This window comes from Danio aesculapii, chromosome 25 (assembly GCF_903798145.1).
Source record: "Danio aesculapii chromosome 25, fDanAes4.1, whole genome shotgun sequence".
In the NCBI taxonomy this organism is placed as follows: domain Eukaryota; kingdom Metazoa; phylum Chordata; class Actinopteri; order Cypriniformes; family Danionidae; genus Danio; species Danio aesculapii.
In genome coordinates, this window is record NC_079459.1 from 2,108,412 (window position 1) to 2,132,443 (window position 24,032).

The following is a 24,032-nucleotide window of genomic DNA, read 5'->3' on the forward strand; positions in this document are numbered from 1 at the left end:
ATACACACACTGAACACACACTCTGTATATACACACACTGAACACACTATGTATATACACACACTGAACACACACTCTGTATATACACACACTCTGTATATACACACACTGAACACACACTCTGTATATACACACACTGAACACACACTCTGTATATACACACACTCTGTATATACACACAATGAACACACACTCTGTATATACACACACTGAACACACACTCTGTATATACACACACTCTGTATATACACACACTCTGTATATACACACACTGAACACACACTCTGTATATACACACACTGAACACACACTCTGTATATACACACACTCTGTATATACACACACTGAACACACACTCTGTATATACACACACTCTGTATATACACACAATGAACACACACTCTGTATATACACACACGGAACACACACTCTGTATATACACACACTGAACACACTCTGTATATACACACAATGAACACACACTCTGTATATACACACAATGAACACACACTCTGTATATACACACACTGAACACACTTTACACACACTCCATATATACACACACACAGAAAACACACACTCTGTATAGACACACTGAACACACTTTACACACACACACACACACACTCTGTATACATACACACATGCTCTGTAAACACACGCTAAACACATACATGCGCTCTGTACACAAACACTGTACATCAGCTCTATTTACACACACTGCACAAACTGAATGCCACAGCATAATGAACCGCTGACTATTACAGCATATGTTTTACGCAGCGGATGCCATTCCAGCTGCAACCCAGCACTGGGAAACACCCATACACACTCATTCACACACACTACGGCCAGTTTAGTTCATCAATTCTCCTATAGCGCATGTGTTTGGACTGTGTGGGAAACCGGAGCACCCGGAGGAAACCCACGCCAACACGGGGAGAACATGCAAACTCCACACAGAAATGCCACCTGAGCCAGCTGGGGCTTAAACCAGCGACCTTATTTGCTGTGAGGCGACAGTGCTAACCACTGAGCCACCGTGTCACCTAATATTATTTAATTGTTAAAAGTATATCTACTCCTATTCCATGTCTTCTTTAATTCCTCCTGACTCAATTTTGATGTGTTTTGTGAAAGAAATTAAGATTTTATGTCATATAAACTTTTATTTTAACCTCCAAACATGCTATTTTTACAGAGAAAAAATAAAGGGAATTTATTTCACAGACGTTTTTGGAGCATAACCTCAAATTATTTATCATTTGGAGGCTATTTTCAAACAAAGGCACACTTCCGCTCATATCTCCAGCTTTATGTTTGGTCTGAGACAATAGGAGGACGAGTGGGTCCAGACAATAGTGTGACTGGGGTATAAACGACAGTGTTCACAGACAAAATCCATACTTTGAAGACACTGAGAAATGTGGGGTTGCCGGAGCTATAGAGGAAAAATGAGGAGCAGACAATGAGGCGCGTTTGACAGTAAACTGTAGGCTGCATACAAAGAGACAGAGGTCAAGCTGAAATTGTCCATCACCCAGACAAGCAGAACTCATTTGAATGCAAACGAGAGGCTGCGATATTCAAATATTCAATATATATTCAGAGCCGCGGAGACGCTGGACTCGGAGCTCGTCCTGCCGAAACGCCTGTTTACACACAACCGTACCGCAGAGGTACAGTACGCAGGCTCAATTCATCTGTTTACTGTCCATTTATTAACCCAAATATTAGCAATTAAAACATACTTTTGGAAGCTGTGATATCGACTTGAAATAATTTTGTCGCGAACAAGCGGTTGAAAACATGATCAAGCATAGAATCACCAAGAGGCGACACTCTAGTGCGATTTGGGAAACAGCCACTAGAGGGCGTGGCGGCCATTTTGGAAAGAAAGTTCCAATAGAACAACAGCATATTATAAGTATGTAAAATAAACTATTAAAAGTGCTGATGATTGTGATCGTAAGTGTTGTATTGTCGTCTTTCAGGTTGTATCTCATCTTTAATGCGCTTTTTAAACAAATAAATAAAAAACAAAGCAGCTGCTGGCCATCGCGACAGCAATTAGATCCAATGGACAGCCGACCGCTTTCACTCCAAAATGGCGGAATCCGGGGCTGTTGTTGGGCGCTGCTGTTGCAATATAACGTTCTATTGAGTGTCGCCTCTTGGTCATCCTAAGCTCTTTGACAATTATGCGCGACTGATGGATACGTCGTATGACAAGAAACCGTAATAAACTTATGCAGATAGACACATCTCAAGGAAACCACACAGTTTGTTTATCACAAAAGACAACTCACTGGGCGATTTAATGAAGATTAATCGTGTTTAATTATTTAACGCAATAGAATAAAGACTAGGGCTGCACGGTCGCCTCACAGCAAGAAGGTGGCTGGTTCGAGCCTTATTTTATTTATTTATTTTGCACAGTTTTGTATAGTTATGCAGATTATACTCAAGCATAATTTATTCAAATCACGATAAATTAAGGAATTCTTTCCAAATAGACAGGTAAATTTATTTTCACATCAGTTGAAGTTGAATTATTAGCCCCCTTCTGAATTTTTGTTCTTTATCAAATAATTCCCAAATTATGCTAAACAGATTCAGGAAATTTTCACCGTATGTCTGATAATATTTTTTCTTCTGGAGAAAGTCTTATTTGTTTTATTTCAGCAAGAATAAAAGCAGTTTTTAATTTTTTAAAAATCATTTTAAGGTCAATATTATTAGCCCCTTTAAGCTATATTTTTTCGATAGTCTACAGAACAAACCCGTTATACAATAACTTGCCTAATTACACTAACCTGCCTAGTTAACCTAATTAACCTAGTTAACCCTTTAAATGTCACTTTAAGCTGTAAAGAAGTGTCTTGAAGAATATCTAGTCTAATATTATTTACTGTCATCATGACAAAGAGAAAATAAATCAGTTATTAGAAATAAGTTATTAAAACTATTATGATTAGAAATGTGCTGAAGAAAACTTCTCTCCACAAAAAAATTGCCAAAAAAAACACTATATAATTATAATTTGACAAATTAAAGGATTAAAATATTACAAAAATTATTACTTTCTACATGAATATAAAATCCACTGCATCCATGCCTTCTTCACCTCGGGGGGCTTTTTCAGTTTATTCATGACAGTCTGCATCTGTATAATGTTATCATTATTAGCAGTATTATTTATTATCTGCATGTTTATATTTGTTTTAATAAACACAAGTGTAGATTTGTCCTCCTGTGGGGTTTTGGAGATGTCTGCATCCCCATATGGGGCATAAGAACAGGACGTGTGTTTGGATATAACTCAGTTTTTTTGACCACACTTCATTATTATTGTTCATTTATTCCTTTGCTGGAGATTAGAGCTGAATTTAGAAATAGTTTTGACACAAATCTTTGTGCTTAACAATTGAAATTAATATGTCGGCTAATAGACATCTTCAGTGGAGTGAGTTTCCACCGTTACTTCACCAAAGTAAAGGAGTAAAAGTAAAGAGAAAGTAAAGAGGCTAAATGTTCTTTATCCCCGCGCTGCAGATGCTCTGTTTAACTGTTTCCTCGCTAGTGAAGCGTTCAGTTTTCACACTTACAAATTCCGCCATGTAAATAGCAAATACACCAATGGGTAGATGAGACTGTGATGGGTTTAATGCACATTATGCTCAAAACACACCCATACCTCATTAAGAGGATAAGTACAACTCTGTTAGACCATGCGCCACAAACTGTAATTTTCTGGTAGCAAAAGTGGTTTCACACACACACCCTTAATGCTATTGCACCATGTGCTTAAGACATCGCGCTTTGATTGTTTAAATAGAGCCCTAGCTGTGCATAAACCCTATACAGTTTTGGTATTTCTGGTCAAACCGATAGCGTTAGCAGCGTCTACAGAGGAGGTAAGTGCTCTTGTTAGTATCTCTGTACATCTGCATCACCATATGGGGCATTAGAACAGGACGTGTGTTTGGATATAACTCAGTGTTTTGACCACACTTCATTATTATTGTTCATTTATTCCTTTGCTGGAGATTAGAACTGAATTTAGAAATAGTTTTGACACAAATCTTTGCGCTTAAACGAAATAAAATATGTAGACTAATGGATGTCTTCAGTGGAGTGAGTACAACACTGTTTCCTCACTCCACCAAAGTAAAGGAGTAAAGAATAAAAGTAAAGTAAAGAGAAAGTTCATTCATTTTCTTTTCAGCCTAGTCCCTTTATTAATCAGGGGTCACCACAGTGGAATGAACCGCCAGCAAAGAGAAAGTAACAAGGTCAAAAGGAGAAGGCTCGTTCTTTATCCTTGCACTGCAGATGCTCTGTTTAACTGTTTTCTTGCTAGTGAAACGTTCAGTTTTCACTTACAAAGTCCAATATGTAAATAGCAAATGTACCATGGTGAGACAAAACTGACTCTTGAAGGGGATGGGAGATGAGACTTTGATTGGTTTAATGCACGTTATTCTCAAAACACACCCAGAGCTCATTAAGAGAATAAACACAGCCCTGTTAGACCATGCACCAGGGCGCTGAGTGTATTTTAACATCCTTAAAATAGCAAAAGTGGACACAGCCTTAATGCTTTTGCGCCATGCGCTTTAGACTTTGTGCCTAGATCATTAAAATAGAGCCCAAAGTCTCAGATTAGGGCTGTCTGAGGTATTGGGCGTGGCTAATAAACTTAACCACACCCCTTCAGCTGTCATTGGTATGACCACAAACAGAAATGGTGAGGAGGAGGAGTCTGTTAGGTTGTACTAACTCTCCCCAAACCCTTTTCCCCCATATTCCTGAATGAAACGCCTAATTAAAGACATCCAATCAGCTCGCAGTAGAAAAAACAAGCCACGCCCACTGTTTTATTATATAAAATTCTGTTTCTCTAGTAACTGTATCACGAAAACACAAAAACAGTCGCAGCTCTCATGTGGACCAAACCTATAGGAATCCCACTAAAAACCCAAACCCCACAGAAACCATCATCCATCCGCATCCGCCATAAGTCAAATCGCTTCAGACGCCTTGTGTTTCCTAAAGGCTGCGCAGCACCTGATGCCAGCCATCATCGTCGGGCCGGGATCAATTGAAATCCTGTGTCATTGGAAACCCTGTACGGATGAGCTAATGAAATAAACACAGTGGGCGAGCGGAGAGTGTGGGTCAGGCCAGAGTAAGTGCCTATTTACCTGAATGAGAGGCTTCTGTAATGTATTGGAGTGGAGGAGATCGCATTAACCTGCCAAAGCCTTTTTAAATGGGGTCCAGGGCTTAAACTGATTTATCTACTGGCTCCCCTGGGGCACTTTACAGAGTGCAGGCCGTCCAGAGAAGCCATCAATCTAGACGGCTCAGTAGACATCATTACCGCGCACTCACACACACACTAACAGGTGTGTGTGAGACTGTGAGTGTGTGCGAGAGAGAAAGAATGTATATGTGCATGTGAGAGTGTGTGTGTGTGTGTGTGTATCTGTGTGAGAGAGAGAGAGAGTGTGTGTTTGTATATGAGAGAATGAGTAAGAGGGTGTTTGTGTGAGAAAAAGAGTGAGTGTGTGTGTGTGAGAGAGAGAGAAAGTGTATGTGCGTGTGAGAAAGGGAATGTGTCTGTGTGAGTCTGTGAGAGAGAGTGTGTGTATGTGTGCGTGTACGTGTGTGAGAGAGTAAGAGACAGATGGAATGGGTGTGTGTATGTGCTTGTGAGAGTGTGTGTGTTTGTGTGAACCTGAAACACCTGAAATTTATATATATAGAAACAGCTTCTATTTCTCACAGCTGAACAACAGAAAACTGACCATGATCACCTCAGGTACACCTCATGTGCTTAATTCAGTGTTAAATGCTAATAATGTGAGTCTGAATGCCATTTTACATGACATTTATTGCCATACTACTGAAAGCAGCAGCAGATAGTTTACCTCAGATTTGAACTTTAGCACTGTGACTCAAAACCAACACATATCAGTGATTCAGCATCTACATTTAATAATGTTAAAGAGGTTTAATATGCATTAATTAGATTATAAACCTTTCCATTTCGCTGGAGTGCAGTGAGTGCACTATTCTGTGCTTCTGAATGGCTGTATTTACATTTCTGTTGTGTTTCGTCTGGTTAGTACACGAGGTTAGAGTGTAACGTTGTAATGTTTACAATCGTAATATTTATACTATTTGCTAATTATTAACCTCATGTGGAACTCTGAATCTGCGTCTCATTTTGGAGTCTGCTACTGTCCACCGGAGGTCGCATTTCAGTCACGGACGCATGCTCTGAGAGCCTCTCTGACTGAATGAATGAAATATGCTGTTTTCCACCAAGGCAACCCGGCGTACTGAAATATAATTTAATATAAAGTGGCAGTGGGTGGGTTAAAATGACCAAAACAAAAACAGACGGCACGTAAAACACATTTTCAAAGCAGAATATCTGACTTCAGCATTGTTTTCCAGATAAACAAGAACATTCACTGAGCATGTTTCTGAAATATCTGCACACATCAATGTTGTTATCTGCAAAAATGATGCTTTACAAGAGCCAAAAAAACACATCCAACACCTTTAATCAACAGAGTGTATGCTTTTAGAAGTATTTTACATTTGTAGGTCATTTAAACTAATGTTAACAACCTGAACCTCACGTTTTTTTTCTTATAGACAAAGATTCACAGCTTTTTTAGTGGGACACCGAATGAACTCCAGCGCTGTAAAAGCAGCAGCCTTTTAAGAAATAAACTAATCATTTGCAGGCATAACATGAAAGAAAAGCAGGCCTTATCAAGAGAACGGATTCATTTGTCAGAAGAGAAACATCAGAGCAAACATTTACACAACAAACACTGTAGCAGAGAGTCTGACTCTACTGTACATACAGCAGAACAAAGAGACTGACGAGTGTGTGAATAATAATAATCATCACAGATAGAAACACAAAATACACAGAATTAAGTAGGCCTGCACAATATATGGTTTCAGCATCGATGTTGCAATGTGCGCATCTGCAATATTTACATTGCAAGATATGCAATGTTGAGTCTGGATTATAGATGAGCAGGAGCCACAGAACACAAGTGATTTGTAGAGTCACTGCTGAGTTTAGCCATATTAGAAAGTTTTTCATTTGCATGTGTTTTTAAGGCCAGTGACTGAGCAATTCAAGAGAGTTTAGAACATTTGAGCACAAAAGGGATGATGTTTGGAGGTGTAATTGTGTTTAATTATTTATAAGGAGTTTATAAGGATTTTTTTTGCCATTTTAGGAAATATCTTCATTTTGAAATATCTTCTGAAGCTGAAAATAAAACAATACTTTTGCTTGATCCTTGAATTTGAGATATTTTCCCTGTAAACGAGTCAATGCAAAGTGAGAAAAGCATATTTTTGCATTGTGATGATTCAATTTCTATGCCTGAATACTGATAGACTCCCCAGAAAGCAGTCAAATAGAGCTATTCGAACCACCTTATCAAACTGTGTTCGTATCGTAATGTTTAGTACAGAAAAATAAAGTATCGCAACATCTGATTTTTCCAATATATAAAGCCCTAGAATTAAGTGCATAAAGGGGATTTACTGTACATTTACCGTATTTTGCTGTGGCGATAGTTTGTGTTTTGGTCTCGTGTTTTAAGTCACAGTCTCATTTGCTTTACAAGTAAAATAACAAAGAATTTCATATATATATATATATATATATATATATATATATATATATATATATATATATATATATATATATATATATATATATATATATATATATATATATATATATATATATATATATATATATATATATATTAGGGTTGGGTCGATAGACATTACGATGCTGAGACGGCATCGCAATCCTCCCCGTCACAGCAGCAACCAGCTCGTGGAAAAACACACTTATAGGCCCCATATACACGAATACGTCTTAGTTTTAAAATGGCATTTTAAAACGAAAACGATCCACGTCCACACTGGCGTTTCATCTAGCATTTCTGAAAAGTTGTCCGTCCACACTATACTGCTGAAAACGTACATCACGCACGCACGCACGCACGCACACACACAAGCACTGCAGCGTATGCGCATCTGAGCTCCAGAAGTCAGCTTGTGCTTTGCGTTGTTAAACGTAATATTTAATTAATCTCGTCTCTATCTAACGACTCTTCTGTTTTTTGAATCTATCAGGTAACGTGTTACAGCGTCAGTACACTGCTACAATCTTTCGCTTTCACGCTTGTACTTTGCAATGTTAATGAAAACCTCAGATACTGTTCCTGTTGGTTGTGCACCTTTTTTACCAACGAAGTTTATCGACACCATTATACCGACACAGATCACTCTGCCTATTCATGCCAGAGAAAAGTGTAAAGGAAAAAGTGATTATCAGGTGGTAATTTGTGTGCAACTTATTTTTATATATTTTTTATTTGGTAATGGGTAAAACAAAGACAATGTGGGTCAGGTAGTTACAATTGTAGGCTACAAATAATTAATTTGTTATGAATTAATTATTTATAAATAATTCATTCACCACCGCCTACAACGACGCCATCGTCCATCGCAATGTTTCACATTGGACATTGTGTGTGTATTTATATATATAACAAAATGAAATATTATTTTATAATAAAACAATCATCTTAATGTCAATATTATTAGCCTTCCTAAGCAATATTTGTTTTACAACTGTATACAGAACAAATTATTATTATTATTATTATTATTATTATTATACACTAACTTGCTAAATTAACCTAGTTAAGCCTTTAAATGTCACTTTAAGCTGTATAGAAGTGTCTTGAAGAATATCTAGTCAAATATTATTTACTGTCATCATGGCAAAGATCAAATAAATCAGTTATTAGAGATGAGTTATTAAAACTATTATGATTAGAAATGTGTTTAGAAAGTTCAGAAATTGGAGAAAAAAAATATATAGGGGGCTAATAATTTGGACTTCAATTATATTATATTATATTATATTATATATTATATTATATTATATTATATTATATTATATTATATTATATTATATTACATTATATTATATTATATTATATTATATTATATTATATTATATTGGTCTTATTCCTCACCTCCTCAGCTCGTGTGATCACCACCGCCGGCATCATCTCCTCTGCTTCACAGTCCCGTCGTCCTTCATGATCAAAAATCTCGCTCAGCGTCTGCTTTACATCTTCCGGATTACACCTGAAGGCCTCAATCACGTGCTGTTCTGATGATGAAGACAGTGGAGAGGATGGTTCGGGCTCGTGTGTTGAAGACTCAGACTCCTAAAACCAGACAAAGGACATATTTTTACTTTTAGATCAGTCAAATAATTTTATATAAATGCCAAATGAATTAAATTTATTTGTATTCTGCATAACAATACCAAGATTGAATTCTTGAAGAAATTGCATCCAAATGACAATACATTCATTCATGCATTAAGGCTTAAGCACAGTGATACCGGGAAATATCCCGAAAATTTTCGGTATGACTTTACCGGTTAAATAAAACAAAAAAAGGTGTTCACACAGGCGAGGACGTTTCGTAATTATTGCGGAAAAGACCATTCACACATCCATTCCAAAATAGCGGTAAATTCTAACATCATTAACGAGAAATGGTCTTTAAACGACAGCGCTCGTATTTGTAAACATATTCTGTGGATGGATAAGTATTGTGAACAACTTTCACGTGTCAAGATGTTCATAATACGTGTGTGTGCTGGCGCTCACCGGCTCCTTCACGTGCACACGCGTCAAGCAACTGAAGCAGAGCTTGAAGGTAAACAAACAGTGGTTTATCATAAGCATTTTATCGATAATTTTTTACACAGTTAGCATTAAGAAGGAACATACGTTATCTGACTAACATCTAGCAGCGAAATGTGTCTGGAAGAATATTCCAAAGCTTTTATTTTCATGAACAGTGCAGATGTGAATGTGTCTTAGTGTTTAATTGGCTAAAGTAGACGTCTCACGTCAGCGCGTTCTCGACGTGAACGCGCTCTTTCCGGCAATCTTCCTTCAGCGTTCACACAGAGCAGCATTCAGGCAATTAACTAAATCACCACAAACATAACACACATCTCATGACTTCCCCCATCATTAAAGAAATACACAACATAGCATTGCATAACATCCTGACATGTACAAGAAATATACGTTTATCAATAACCACGAACCCACATTTCCAACCACACAGTCTGGCCTGCCCTGACTGATAGCTTAATTTAATCCAAATATGCCACCCTGTTTTCCCACTCCGGCGTATTTATTGCTCAAGTCACACCGAACCGTCATTAAACAAGCATTAACTTCCTCTTATCGACGCTGCTTTTTTTGTGCTAATCTAAAACGGGTTGACAAGCACAAATCCCCTTCAGCCGAGGAATAACATTTCAGCGGACGGCGGCCCGATTACTCTTCATTAGCCTGTAATGTGACAGTTTGACAAGTGCAGTGGCTGTTTTAGTCACCTGCTGATGCGCGAACACGGAAGTGGCCATTACCCACAGTTCATCTGTCAGACTTCAGTGCGCACTCAACCTCCACTGCACTTCATTTGGAGAGAGAAATAACCCCCGTGGTCTCCATCACATTTATAGCATAGCTCGCGTTCATTAAGACCTCACTGTGCATTTCGGCGCTGCACTTGTAACCTTTTTTTTTTGGGAAATATATTTTTATCCATAATGTCTCGCACTAAATGGAACGGCTTCAATGCTGCACTCAAGCACTTCAAGGCCTGTCACAATAATCAATATATCGACGTATCGCACAACACATGACCTCAATCATTTTTGGTGATGCAACATACACTCGCCGGCCACTTTATTAGGTACACCTTACTAGTACCGGGTTGGACCCCCTTTTGCCTTCAGAACTGCCTTAATCCTTCGTGGCATAGATTCAACAAGGTACTGGAAATATTCCATAATATGGATTTTGCTCTATATTGACATGATAGCATCACGCAGTTGCCGGAGATTTATCGGCTGCACATCCATGATGCGAATTTCCCATTGCACCATAAGCCGAAGGTGCTTTATTGCATTGAGGTCTGGTGACTGTGGAGGCCATTTGAGTACAGTGAATTCACTGAACTCATCTGAGATGACTGGCGCTATATGACATGGCACGTTATTCTGCTGGAAGTAGCCATCAGAATATGGAGACACTGTGGTCATAAAGGGATGGACATGGTCAGCAACAATACTCATACTCACAATGCTCAATTGGTACCCAAAGTGTGCCAAGAAAATCTCCCCCACACCATTACACCACCACCACCAGCCTGAACCGCTGATACAAGGCAGAATGGATCCATGCTTTCATGTTGTCCAAATTCTGAGCCAAGCATCTGAATGTGGCAGCAGAAATGGAGACTCATCAGACCAGGCGACGTTTCTCCAATCTTCTATTGACCAGTTTTGGTGAGCCTGTGTAAATTGTAGCCTCAGTTTCCTGTTCTTAGCTGACAGGAGTGGCACCCGGTGTTGTCTTCTGCTGCTGTAGCCCATCTGCTTCAAGGTTGGACGTGTTGTGTGTTCAGAGATGCTCTTCTGCATACTTCAGTTGTAACAGGTGGTTATTTGAGTTACTGTTGCCTTTCTATCAACTGGAACCAGTCTGGCCATTCTCCTCTGACATCAACAAGGCATTTGCACCCACAGAACTGCCGCTGACTGGATTTTTTTTTTATTATTAAACCATTCACAATGGTTGTGGATCTATGCTTTGTTAAACTGTAGAGTTTTTAGTTTTTTAGCATAAATAGTCGACAAAGTGACTTTTATTGACATTTTAGTAGTCTGAAAATCTCTCATGCTAAATGGCGAGGCTTCAATGTTACACTGTAGGAAATATCTCTTCATTTTTTATTTATAATATGTTAATAATTTATACTATTTAATTTATAATTAAGTCATAATATTGTAGTGGTGTAACGAAGCACAAATCAAATGTTCTCTCAATCTCCATCGGTCTCCATGTATTTCAAACATACTGAATGTCGCTTTCTTCAACGAGACGTCATAAAATATCCCAGCATGCTTTCCTCGTGTCACAGCTGTTCTCATGTCATATCTTCATTAAACAAGAATGTCTCGGTAAAATGTGGCTTCATTCAAGTAGATTAAACAGTCGGATCCAATGGGTGTTCATTACACACCGATTGGTAACTGGCGAGGAATTGTTTTCTTTCACACTGTAATCCAAGCCATTCGCGATTAATTAAGAAACAGTCTGCATGTACTTTGGACAATGACGGATTCATCGTGGACATATGATGCTTCTGAATATTTCCGCAATGGAGTAACCCCACTGCTAAACTTTACAGGAATCCAATTAGGCCATTGGGACTGAAGGCTTTGATACGAAATCTTTCGGAACCAAATGTAGACTAAACAATCCTTTGTCCGACTTTATTTTGAGTATTTATAAAAAACGAGAATGGAAGATTAAAGGTGTGGATCTGCAAACATCAAGGGATCTTTTAGAATGACTGTGGTAAATGCTAACGACAAAACAAATCTTCAAAATGTCAAGCATATCAAGCAAACATTATTTGTCTTATATTGCATAAGTATATTGCTGGCAATAACCAAAAATACATAGATGCATATGCCAAAAATCATTGGAATATTAAGTAAAGATCATGTTCAATTAAGACATTTTGTACATTTCCAACTGTAAATATATCAAAGCTCAATTTTTATTAATAATATACATGGCTCAGAACTTAATTTTGACGAAGTTAAAGGCAATTCTCTCTTAATATTAAATTTTTTTAACTCATAGATTAGTTTTCTCTCTGCTAAATATTGTTAATTCCTAAAAATCTGTGAAAAACTTATTCAGCTTTCGTGCAATGTATAAATCTCAGTTTCACTTGAGACACATCTACATTTTCTTTACATACATGCTTGCATTTGCACACGAATGAATGCACAGCCAATCAAAGTACTCCACATTTGATATTGTGTACAAACATATACAGACACATGCACAGTAAAAACATTAACCCCAGATCATTGACTCTGCTTTTTCTATCCTGAAGTCAAGGTAAAAATATTTAACTCATTCAGACTAGAACTGCGGACGTCTTTCAATCTCTTAAGCACTAATCAATGCAGCTGTACACTGCTTTTAATGTCTTACAGTTTGTCATTCTTGTTTTGTCCCATATGTTTCTTTTTTGTAATGTGAATCTCTTGGTTTAAAGACTAAATAAATTATGCAATAAATACAGTAATAAAAGCACAAAAGTATGCACAGTTACAGTACAAAATGCAATGCATTAATTAATGTGCACTATTCCGGTGATGAAATCTACATTTAATAAAGTGTTTATGGTCATTTTTTAAATATATGCAAAACAAATCTGGGAAATTACGACTAACATACAAGAAGACATTTATTATTGGCCTAAAAAAAGCCTATACAGTAATATTGCAGTTCACTTTTTTAACAAAAGGATTCCTGCATTAGAAATCTGGCAAAAATAATAATAATCTAATAAAAAATAATAATAATAGGCTACATTTCTGCATTTAAATGCTGCACGATGTTCTGTCAAATTGATTTCTATTTTTTTTTTAACTATTTTCAGCAGTAAACAACAAGACTGGGGTAAAGGGGGTTTTATATTCGCACATTTGGACTATCTCCATAATATTACATTATCAGAAGAGTATTACTCCCAAATTCTAAATAGGACAATTATATTAGCAGCCAATGAGTATCAAAGGATAACATTGTTCAGAGTCAATTAAATAGTTTTAAAAGACAAACATGCATTTAATATTCAAAGTAGCATGGTAAACAATATAGGTCACTGAATGAATGTATGCATATAAATCCAACTTTACCTCAGTAACACGTGACAAGCGAGACAATGCCAAAAACAAACACATTTTAGCTAAACAGCTAATAAAAACAAACAATGCTGTTCTGTAAGTTCAAGTGATGAATATTTCCTGTTCATTTGCTCACCCTAAGACCACCCAAGATGTATTTTATGAACCAATCAGTAGAATATTAAAGACGATTTTAGCTGAACTCACAATGTTTGGTAATTCATATACCAAGTCGAGAAGTGTGATCAATTTAACAGTCAAAATGGCGGATACTGGATTTCTGACGACACACTGTGGTGTTAAGAATCTAAACAATTGGTTCATGAAAGAAATTGAACATTGTTAACAACATTTGTTACCTTTAATCCTCAGACTCCCGCTCTCTCATTATGGCGCATGCGCGGTAGCGAAACTGACTGAAATGACGCGCCTGCGCACTCGAACCGCCGACGATCAGCGTTCACACAAAACTGCAAATTCATACCTGCACGACAGGTGGCGCTAACCACAACAGTGGATTATTTTATTTATTTAGCCCTATTTGTGATTTTGTCGGCCTACAATACCAGACAGAGCATTAAAAACTTTAACAAACATTGTTTTCCAGCAACATATTAAAAACATAATTTTTTTAAATAAACATATTCACATGTGGACGACACGGTGGCTCAGTGAAGGTAAGAACTGAAGAAAGTAAGAAAGATATACCTGAATAGGCTGAGGATGAACAAATGAACAGCAAATACATTTTTATTAAGGGCCAAGCCATTCCTTTAAGGGGATAGTTCACCCCAAAATGAAAACTTACTCACTATTTACTCACAATCAAGTGGTGTAAGTTTTAAAAATGAGCTTCCTTCTGTCGAACAGAAAATAAGATGTAATTATTTGTTTGCTTGTTTGTTTAGACTTTATAAATCCCAATTAATAACCCCAATTAACCCCTTGACCTACTAAAAATATCTATACATATTATGGAAGCCAGTTGTTACACATTTCCAACATTCTTCAAACCATCTTCTTTGGTGTTCAACAGAAGAAAGACGCCGATTAAGGTTAGAAACAGGTAAAGGGAGAATAAATGATGACAACATTTTCAGTTTTGGGTGAACTGTCCCTTTAAGAACAGCAGTGAAACGAGGATATTAGATGTGTTGTAAACATGACAAGGCAATTGTGTCACTGTGTCAATTCCGCAGCTGCTCTGGGCACTTTAGTTAATCCAGATCTGACTCTGTGTGTCCGTTTCATCTACTGATATGCGATCCACAACAGCACCTCAATACTACGAGCCGCAGGATCCACCTATAGGGTCAAAACACAGCATGCAACAAGGGGTTCGTCCATTTAAATAAAACACACCGCAAAGAGGAAATGACATGAGTTCACAAACGACAACCACCTTGCAGGATACACTTCCAGGACAAACACAAACCAGCAGACAGGACTAATCTCCACTACACTCTTAAAAATGATGTGTTAAAAATTTACACAAAATATGTGTTAAACAGATCGTAACACATTTTGTGTTACTACAGACACATTGTGTGTTAATATTGTGCTTAACTGTTTACACAATGACTGTGTTAAACACATTTAAACAGTATGTTGGAATACAGTGCATTTTTGGTCGTAGTCAAATGGCACTGTGTTATGTGTTTATGTAGTTTATTTATCATGATGGTAATATAAAATAAGCAATTGTGAGAATGTGGTTGAAAATTCTGTATTTCGGGATTTATGCTGTGGAATTTCTACACGCGCATGCGCAGTGACGTTCTTTTTCAACCGTCGCTCTCCCAGACCTCTGCCGGATAATGCACCTCTCTGCCTCAGGTGAGTGAAATTAATTACAATTCGTCTACGATAGTAAATATTGTTTCCAGTCTGCGTGAGAATGTTTTGTGTTAGTTGGCCAAGAAGTTATTTTTGTTACTTTTATTATGTCTCCATGTTTGGCAACTCTCTGTCATGCAACATCAACTTTAGCCGTGCAAGCTAACGCTTCTGGCGCGTCTTTTGTAAAGCTGCTTTTGCACTTGGCAGAATTGTTAATAAGTTACATATAAGGCGAAAGACTTACGCTAAATATGTATTGCATTTTGGTACGTCATGAGAGTTACCGTTACTTTAAAATCACCGGCTCCGCGTCACTTTAAAGCCTCCGCGTCTCTGACACGTGAGGTAATGTTACCGGACACAATTTATACATTTACGTTATTATCATAATGTTATTTAATAAAAAGCCTAAGGTGACGCTTTGCGGCAGGAATTTAAACAAGAATCCCTTGTCATAACGTTAGTTAGGTGCTTTGTACAGACACCAAATGGCGCCGAGGAGTGAGCAAATTCATAAACAATGTCTTAAATATGAATATCTTTAATGAAATCAACATTGCGCGCCATTTTGTGCTACCCAGCTAGTCACATACTATTTAAAATGTACTTTTTATTGTCATACACAGTTACTTGTGTGTGTTTTCTCATTGTGCTGTGTATATATGGATTTCTTTCTCTTTTACTTAGATGATGGAAGTCGAGGAACAAATTACAGTCCCTCTAACAGTTTTACACCGAGTTCTTGCAACTGTCTTCATAGACGGAAAGGAAATATGGAGAAAACTATCCTCAGTCAAACCTGAACTGTCTCGACTATCTCTTGATTGAATATTGAAATTTGACACAGATTTTCAAGAGTTCATTGACACTGATGTAAATGCAGGAGTACAGGAGCTTGACAAATTTCAAATAAATTATATTGCAAGCAACATCCCCGACTCATTAGAAAGTGTGCACTCATTACAGGTAAAACATTGATATATTTCTCCCATTATATTACTATAGATAAAAGTAAACATTTAAATAAATAAAATGTTTTTGGCATTTCTTAGTGTCCTTTAACAGATTCAACTCAGACTGGCACCACAACTAGTTTGCTGACGCTGCTTGAAGAAAAAGCCTCTACAATCCTGAGAGAACATGAAGAGACAAAGACGCTGTCCATTTTCTCATGAAAGATTCTTGTTAAAGTTGCTGTCAGTGACCTTGTAGAAAAACATGCATTGTGAGTATGTGGTTTAATTATTTCATGTAAGGTATATTTATTTTCAAATTAAATTACATTTATTTAAATAAGTTATATATTAAAATAATATTTTAAAAAAATATTTTAAATAAATACATTTAACAATCAATTTATCCCAATCAATTCCAAAGTACCACTGTTTAGTCAGTTTTTTTATGTTCGTCAATGTTTGTGTAAGAGCAATTTATGCAACTATTTTTTTTTATTATTACTTTTTTAGCTATCCAATTTGGTACAGAAAAACTGGCACTACCAAAAGAGATTGTATCATTGTTCCCCTCGTTAAGGATTCAAGTGCCCTTTGGTGAAAATGAGGGACATGTAAGAATGGTTTTACATTTTAAACTGAATTTATTAGGAATGTGTATATAAGTTGCTCATGTATACTTGACTTTAATTAGTTCTGTTTTTGCATTACTAATGTCAGGAGCATTTTTTGCTGGGCCATCACACAGTGGATTTATTGAAATGAGATTACGTAACATTAGATGGAAGCTTCAACAGAGCCAGCGGGTGTACAATTTGAAACATCGTCATTGTACACCGCAACCTTCTTTACCAAGTCAAGATGAAACTGTACCAAGTGAGTGGTTGACTCTGATAAAGAGGATTTCTTGACATGCCAGCTTTGGTAATAGACATGCTCAACTAAGACAGAACTTTACACAAACATTTATTTCATAATTGTAATATTAATATTTCTTATTTTCTAATTTCTTTCTTCCTTTCTTTGAAGATGGACATTGAATCCGGAAATGGGACGGGACGATAATTCCAAAACTCAAGAAAATAGCATCCTTGGAGAGGAAAAATGACATCAGACACTTACTGGAGAAGGCTGACAATAAGCATGATGGTGTGAGTTTCAGCCAAAATGTCTGTTGCATGTGCACACTTTTCTAAACATAGTTTAAAAGAGAAAACTTAATGTGAATATTAATATTCTATTCAAGGTAAAGTGTTAATTACAAATAAATTGTTTAAATTGTTCTTTTGCATGTGACCTGTATCTTCACTTCAAGATGAGCTGTGTTACACTATGTTGAAGATCCTTATTCATCTTCTTCCACCCACTGCATCTGTGAGAAGTGTTGCTGGGAGTAAATGCTGTGTGACTTCTGCTGTGTCCTACCTGTTGGTACAAGTTCCGGTATAGTTTTTATTGTGTTAGCTTGTGATAAATAAAATTGTTTCTGATGCAGCAACATTTTCTAATGCTTTTCATTGTTTCATTCCTGAAGGCTGGTACTAACGTTACATCTTTGCTTGCTGAATCCATGAAAGGGACCCTAAAGTCAGCTCAGCCGCAGTTGTTTTCCATCGGTTCTATAGGACATGATCCCAGTACGTAATTGTGGCAAAGAATGACTCTTTTGCTCTTCCATTTGATGTTGAAAGCCTGACCTGTGCTGTGACAGACTTTTCAAATTCTTCTGGCTGTGCAATCTTCAGTATCCATGCCAACTGTCTTCTGTTTTTCTTTTTTTGAGTGTATATATATATATATATATATGACCTGTCTTTGTCTCAGTCATCTTGCAAACGATCAAAGTTCATGGAATTGATTGCTAAGGTGCAGTCTCGTACCTAATTGAAATAAGCATGTACACCTGTCCAAAGTGTCTTCAAAATGATTGTGTTGAAACAAAGGGGTTAATTTGGCATTTAAGGGAAGTGCATGTACTCTCTGATAGTCACAACCTAACTATTATTTTGTCAAAATGGTTAATTACAATTCCTTTTTAAAACATCTGAACAGACATCACTTTAAAATGAATTCATGCCCTTCTATAGAGTCAGGACACACAGAGAACTTGGCTATATCCAATCAAATTGATAAAAGCAGAATAAGTAATTTTGAGGATAATGTCCATATGTTTCTGAGAGTATTAAGAGTAAAGTATTTTGATGAACATCTTTTTCCTTCTTTGTCATCCGAACAAATGATTTTGACATGGCTTTGCTGCCTGGGGACTTAATAGATTACAGACCTCTAGACATTATGTCATTTTGTGATCAGCAGTATGTAACTCCTAAATACAAAATTTTGTTTTAAACATGTTAGTGGTTGAAACTTTGGTAACACTTTATAATACACACTATAAATCATTTATTAAGCATTAGGAAATAGTTAATTCATTAATTTGTTAAGCATTAACTCTACATTATAAGACATTAGTAAGCGGTTCATAAATACAACTACAAATGCTGTATTCTTGACTAATAAGTAAATTTTTTAATGTGCTTAATAATTGCACTTTCATACTTTGCTTGTGATTAATTTTTCACTAATAAGTTAACGACTGCATTATTTACAAACCATTTGTATTTGAAAGTATGAATTATGCAAGTACAATCATTAAGCGCATTATTGATGTGCTTATAAGTCAAGAAAACAGCCTTTGTAGTTGTATTTATGAACCGCTTACTAATGTCTTATAATGTAGAGTTAATGCTTAACAAATAGTGAATTAACTATTTACTAATGCTAAATAAATGATTTATAGTGTGTTGTTACTATTAAAGGGTTACCTAAATGTTTGAAGTGTTTTGACTAGATTTTACAATGATTTATTTTGTTAATACAAACACCTTACATGTAGGCGAATACAAAAAACAGTGTGCTATGGTTATTTCTTTCTTTCACTATAGAATAATTTTGAAAATGTATATGTTGGGAACTGTTTCATACATATTTGACATTTTATTTGGCGTGCGTGACAGATATGAGTTCAATTTAATTAATGCTTTTTAAAGTGAGTTTTTATATTATGTACAGCTAATTGTTTTTACAATGAAATGCTATAAAACATTTGAATGTATTAATTCCATGTTAAAGGAGAAAAAATAAACAGCATGTGAACAGTGTTTAATGTTTCCTGTGAGATTTTGTATATTGATTTAGCATTTATAATATTTTTTACATTTAAAATTCTAAAAACTAAATAGTAACACATAGTTGTGTTAGATACATACAAAAATAACACATCTGTGTGTCAACTTATGCTGCACATTAATGTGTTACATTTTATGACACATTTTGTGTGTTAAACTTAACTCAACATGTGTTGTCCCTGAGCACACTCAGAACATGTGTTGAAAATAACACATGTTGTGTTGTTTTCAACACATTTGTTTTTAGAGTGTATTAGAGCTCGGTTAAGCTGAGAAATTCCCTGAAGAGCAGAGAAAGGAATGCCATAAACAAGCAATTGCTAAGCATGGATATAAATAACATGCTGGAGTGATGTTTGGCTAAAACAGGAATCAGCAGCTCTATTTGTTTTAAAGCGAATGCTGTCAAAATATCTTTAAATTAGCAGCTTTTTTTTCATATTTTATGTTTGATGTTTTTATTTTCCCTCATTTATTAATGCTTTTGAGTTGCATTATGGGATCTTGATCTTTTTTTGACAATTTTTAACCATGAAAAGTTGAAAAATGTGTCTTTTATTGTCATTTTTAATAGTTTTAATGGTATAATGTTTGGGTTTGTGTTGTATATCATGCTACAGACACCTTGTAATAAACTGTCAATGCATTTATTCTACACACTTATTTACTCTAGATGTCATTTCTTATACATTATATGATCTCAAACTAATAAAATGTCAATAAAAGTCACCGTGTTAAACTGTAGAGTTGAATTTTCAACATCAAAAGTCAACTGAGCAGAGATTAACATCCATTAATGCAATTCACAACCGTAAATAAACTGAAAACACATATTTTTTACAGTGAGCTGTAGATTTAATTGTGTTATTGAGTGTCAATAACTCTATTTATCAGCCTTCCTATGAAGGGCAAAATGCATCTGACTGTATCCTGAGCAAAGCAACTGCAGAATGAAGCCATTTCACCATAAAACCGGCTGTGATGCATCAAATCTGATAATGCTTTGTGGGAAGAGGACATTATTCATGCACCGTTGTTGTCAATCAATGCTCATTTAGCCGTTACAGTTATCGACTCCTGAATAAAAGTGTAGCCTTCTGAGATAAACCATTATACATGGTGAAAAGTGCAAATCTGCTGCTCTTTCTAACTTATCTGAACCATTACTTTGGTTGGCCTGGAGATCAAAGTTATTCTGTAATAAAACAAAACAGAGAGATATTTTTGACCCTGATAGTGATTAATGTACACTGCTGAGATGTCTATTTGACGTTTGTGTTTACATCTGGAAGTCGTATTCATGATATCTCTTTATTTATTGTTTTGCTCGTCTGCAAAACATCTTAATGTGCTTTTTTGGATGCCAAACAATATGTTTTTAAGTAGTTATGTTCAGCAGATGTTTTTAAGATGTCTCTCAGACCTTTGGAAACAGCCGTGCATATAATGTAAATGTATATTGATATGTGGCATCCTTCAATAAAAAATAGATTTAAAGGGTACCTATTGTGCCCCTTTTTACAAGCTCTAAAATAAGTATCTGATGTCTCTAGTGTGCGTATGAAGTTTCAGCTCAAAATACCACACAGATAATAGTTTATAACTCTCTTAATCTGCCCATTTTTCGGCCTTGATCCAAATCGCGGCGTTTTGGCGACTGTTGATTTAGATACAAATGAGATTGTGCTTTTTTTAAAAGAGGGTGGAGCTTCAAAAGCATGTGTGTCGGCATAGTGGCAGATTCAAAACAGGACTAATGTTATCTGTGTGAAAAATGTTGGAAGACTGCTTCTCACTCAGGGCTGTTTATGCTATTGATGGTACATGTACAAGTGGGGGACACGTACAAAGGGAGAATGTCAAGCAAAGTGTTTTAAACAATATAATTAATACATTTTTACCATTAGACGCTGGTTATATTCACACACGACTGTGTTTAAACCCCTTATAAAAGTGATCTTTGCATAATAGGCCCCCTTTAACCTTTGCAATCCTTACGTCAACAAAGTTTTACAATTACCTTTTCATTGACTGCAAATGTGAGTCTTCCTTGGTCCACTTCATCTGGATGAAAACACAAATAAATTAAACTCATTTACAGACTATTCAAGTCTGTTTACTCTTTACTTTCAAAGCCTGTAACTATAATGCAATTGATAATAATGTCTTTTACACTATAATGTTCTCATAAATAATTAGGTTATGATGCATCAACGCCCAGTTTTAATAGCTATCAAGCATTATAATGAAATAATAGGCTTACAATTATCCATGGATCTCCAAAATACGTTATAACGAGCATGAATTCGCTCTAGAATACCTTCACATCCACGGAGTCATGCTGCATTAAGCACTTAAGTCTATTAATAGAGCTTGTAAATGAGATTAGTCACCTCTGTGCATGTTTAAATTGTTCAAGGAATTCAAGCGATGCCTTTATGTTTTGTTGAGAGGTGTCTAGATAAGGGAAGATGTGGAGATAAACCGTTTATGCGAGCACTTTAGGTGTAATAACCTGGCCTACAGTGCGCGCTCACATGCACGCGCACGTGTACACGCGCGCTCAGGAGCGGTTTCAGGTGGATCCCGCTGTCTGTCTTTACCTGTTCCGGTAGGCTGTTGTGTCTCTGGCAGCTCGTGCGTGGATTGAGCATCATGTGTTCCTCCGTCTTCAGTCAAAAGGTCTTCTTCTGCCTCAGTCGGATTCGTGGAAGTCATGTTAATACTGCAGGGATTCCTGTGCGCTTCGTGTCTGAGCAGAGGATCTCGGAGGATTAACTCGCATGCGTCCTCTGCTGATTATCACACTGTCTGCAAGACAAACGCAAATAATTAACAAACAAAATTAAAGTAATATAGGCTAGCTATAAAATTATAAATATAGCAACAACGCAAATGTGCATCATAAACCAGCTATATTTTAGAAAACAAAATGGAGGAAGCAATTTCGCGGTATGAGAAAAAAATATCTATTTTAGTAGGCACTGAAAATGGAACCTTGAAACGGAAATTGAAAACAAATTTCAAAAAATGTTTTTTAAATCGCGTCTCGCTATAGTGTAAACACAATATCACGTTCAAATTCGGATTAAGTGCGGAATGAATGTGTACAGAATTTAAGTCATAAATCTTAGTCTTTTTTAAAATGAACATTTTTGTCATTGTAGCCTAAAATGTTAATAAAGATCTAATTTTAATAGTCTGCTGTGGGCCGTTTGACCTCATGCGACTGGGCTTCTGAACGGCCCTCTTTCTGCTAACATTCTCCTAACATTCTTAGAACGTTCCCATAACCCATTTTACTACTTTGAATGATCCTATTATTTCAATTATAGTCCTAATTCTTTGGTTATATAGGCTATATTTTAGAATATGTCTGTCATTGTAGTATAAAATGTTAATAAACATCTACTTTTAATAGGCTAGTCTGCTGTGGGGCGTTTGCGCAAGAAAAGATCTCACGCAATTTTTGCCCGTTTTTGTACGATCATCCATGTTGTCAAGTTCCGTTGTTCGGTTTTGGATCGATCAATCAATCAATCAATCAATCAATCAATCAATCAATCAATCTATCTATCTATCTATCTATCTATCTATCTATCTATCTATCTATCTATCTATCTATCTATCTATCTATCTATCTATCTTTGCGGTGGGGCTTCTGAACGTCCCCCTTTCGGCTACAATCCTCATAACATTCTTAGAACGTTCCCATGACCTTTCATTACTTTGAATGATCATAGTCTTAAAATAAAAGCTTAACAAATAGCTTCACAATGACCAATACACTCGGGTTTTTAAAACTTAACCAGTATAGCTAAAAAGAAATAAGAAAAAGCAATCGTCCTAATGTAAAAATAATAAATAAACAGCAATGAAGAACTCAAAGGCTACGGAACGCAGACTGTTACACCATACTACTACAAATCTATGACATGAAAGATGAAAGCAATTCATATGAAGGTAAAAACCACATCAGTTTCGGAGATAGCCACAACACAATGCAATGTTACAGCATCAAATATTTTCAAAAGTGTCATTATGCTTGTACCATGTTGGAAAATAACAACTATTCTGTTCTAAAGTGTGTTCAATTTCATTTATTTATTTATTTATTTATTATTTATTATTTTAAAATAATCATACACGTCTTTTTATTTCTTATTTGTGTAGCCTACT

General features: G+C 36.2%; 1 protein-coding gene and 2 long non-coding RNA genes across 4 annotated transcripts in view; 2 read left to right on the forward strand and 1 right to left on the reverse strand.

Moving 5' to 3' along the window:
* LOC130218979 (ankyrin repeat domain-containing protein SOWAHC) overlaps nucleotides 1–22,571 on the reverse strand; it is a 92,985-nt gene extending 70,414 nt beyond the window's left edge. The window contains exons 1-3 of the mRNA XM_056451254.1: nucleotides 22,457–22,571; nucleotides 21,874–21,917; nucleotides 9,102–9,299 (exon numbers count right to left, since the gene is read on the reverse strand). Of these exons, the coding sequence (XP_056307229.1) occupies nucleotides 9,102–9,299; nucleotides 21,874–21,917; nucleotides 22,457–22,571 (357 nt within the window). The remainder of the gene's footprint in view (nucleotides 1–9,101; nucleotides 9,300–21,873; nucleotides 21,918–22,456) is intronic.
* On the forward strand, nucleotides 15,408–16,919 carry LOC130219073 (uncharacterized). The gene is made up of 3 exons (XR_008836021.1): nucleotides 15,408–15,709; nucleotides 16,400–16,678; nucleotides 16,765–16,919. It is a non-coding gene; the product is annotated as an uncharacterized LOC130219073 (long non-coding RNA).
* On the forward strand, nucleotides 17,185–18,763 carry LOC130219072 (uncharacterized). Of its 2 annotated transcripts, none has more exons than XR_008836020.1 (5): nucleotides 17,185–17,279; nucleotides 17,386–17,589; nucleotides 17,695–17,816; nucleotides 17,981–18,108; nucleotides 18,200–18,763. It is a non-coding gene; the product is annotated as an uncharacterized LOC130219072 (long non-coding RNA). The 2 variants fall into 2 exon arrangements; XR_008836019.1 differs by having other exon boundaries at nucleotides 17,386–17,541.
* Nucleotides 22,572–24,032: the final 1,461 nt, after the last annotated feature.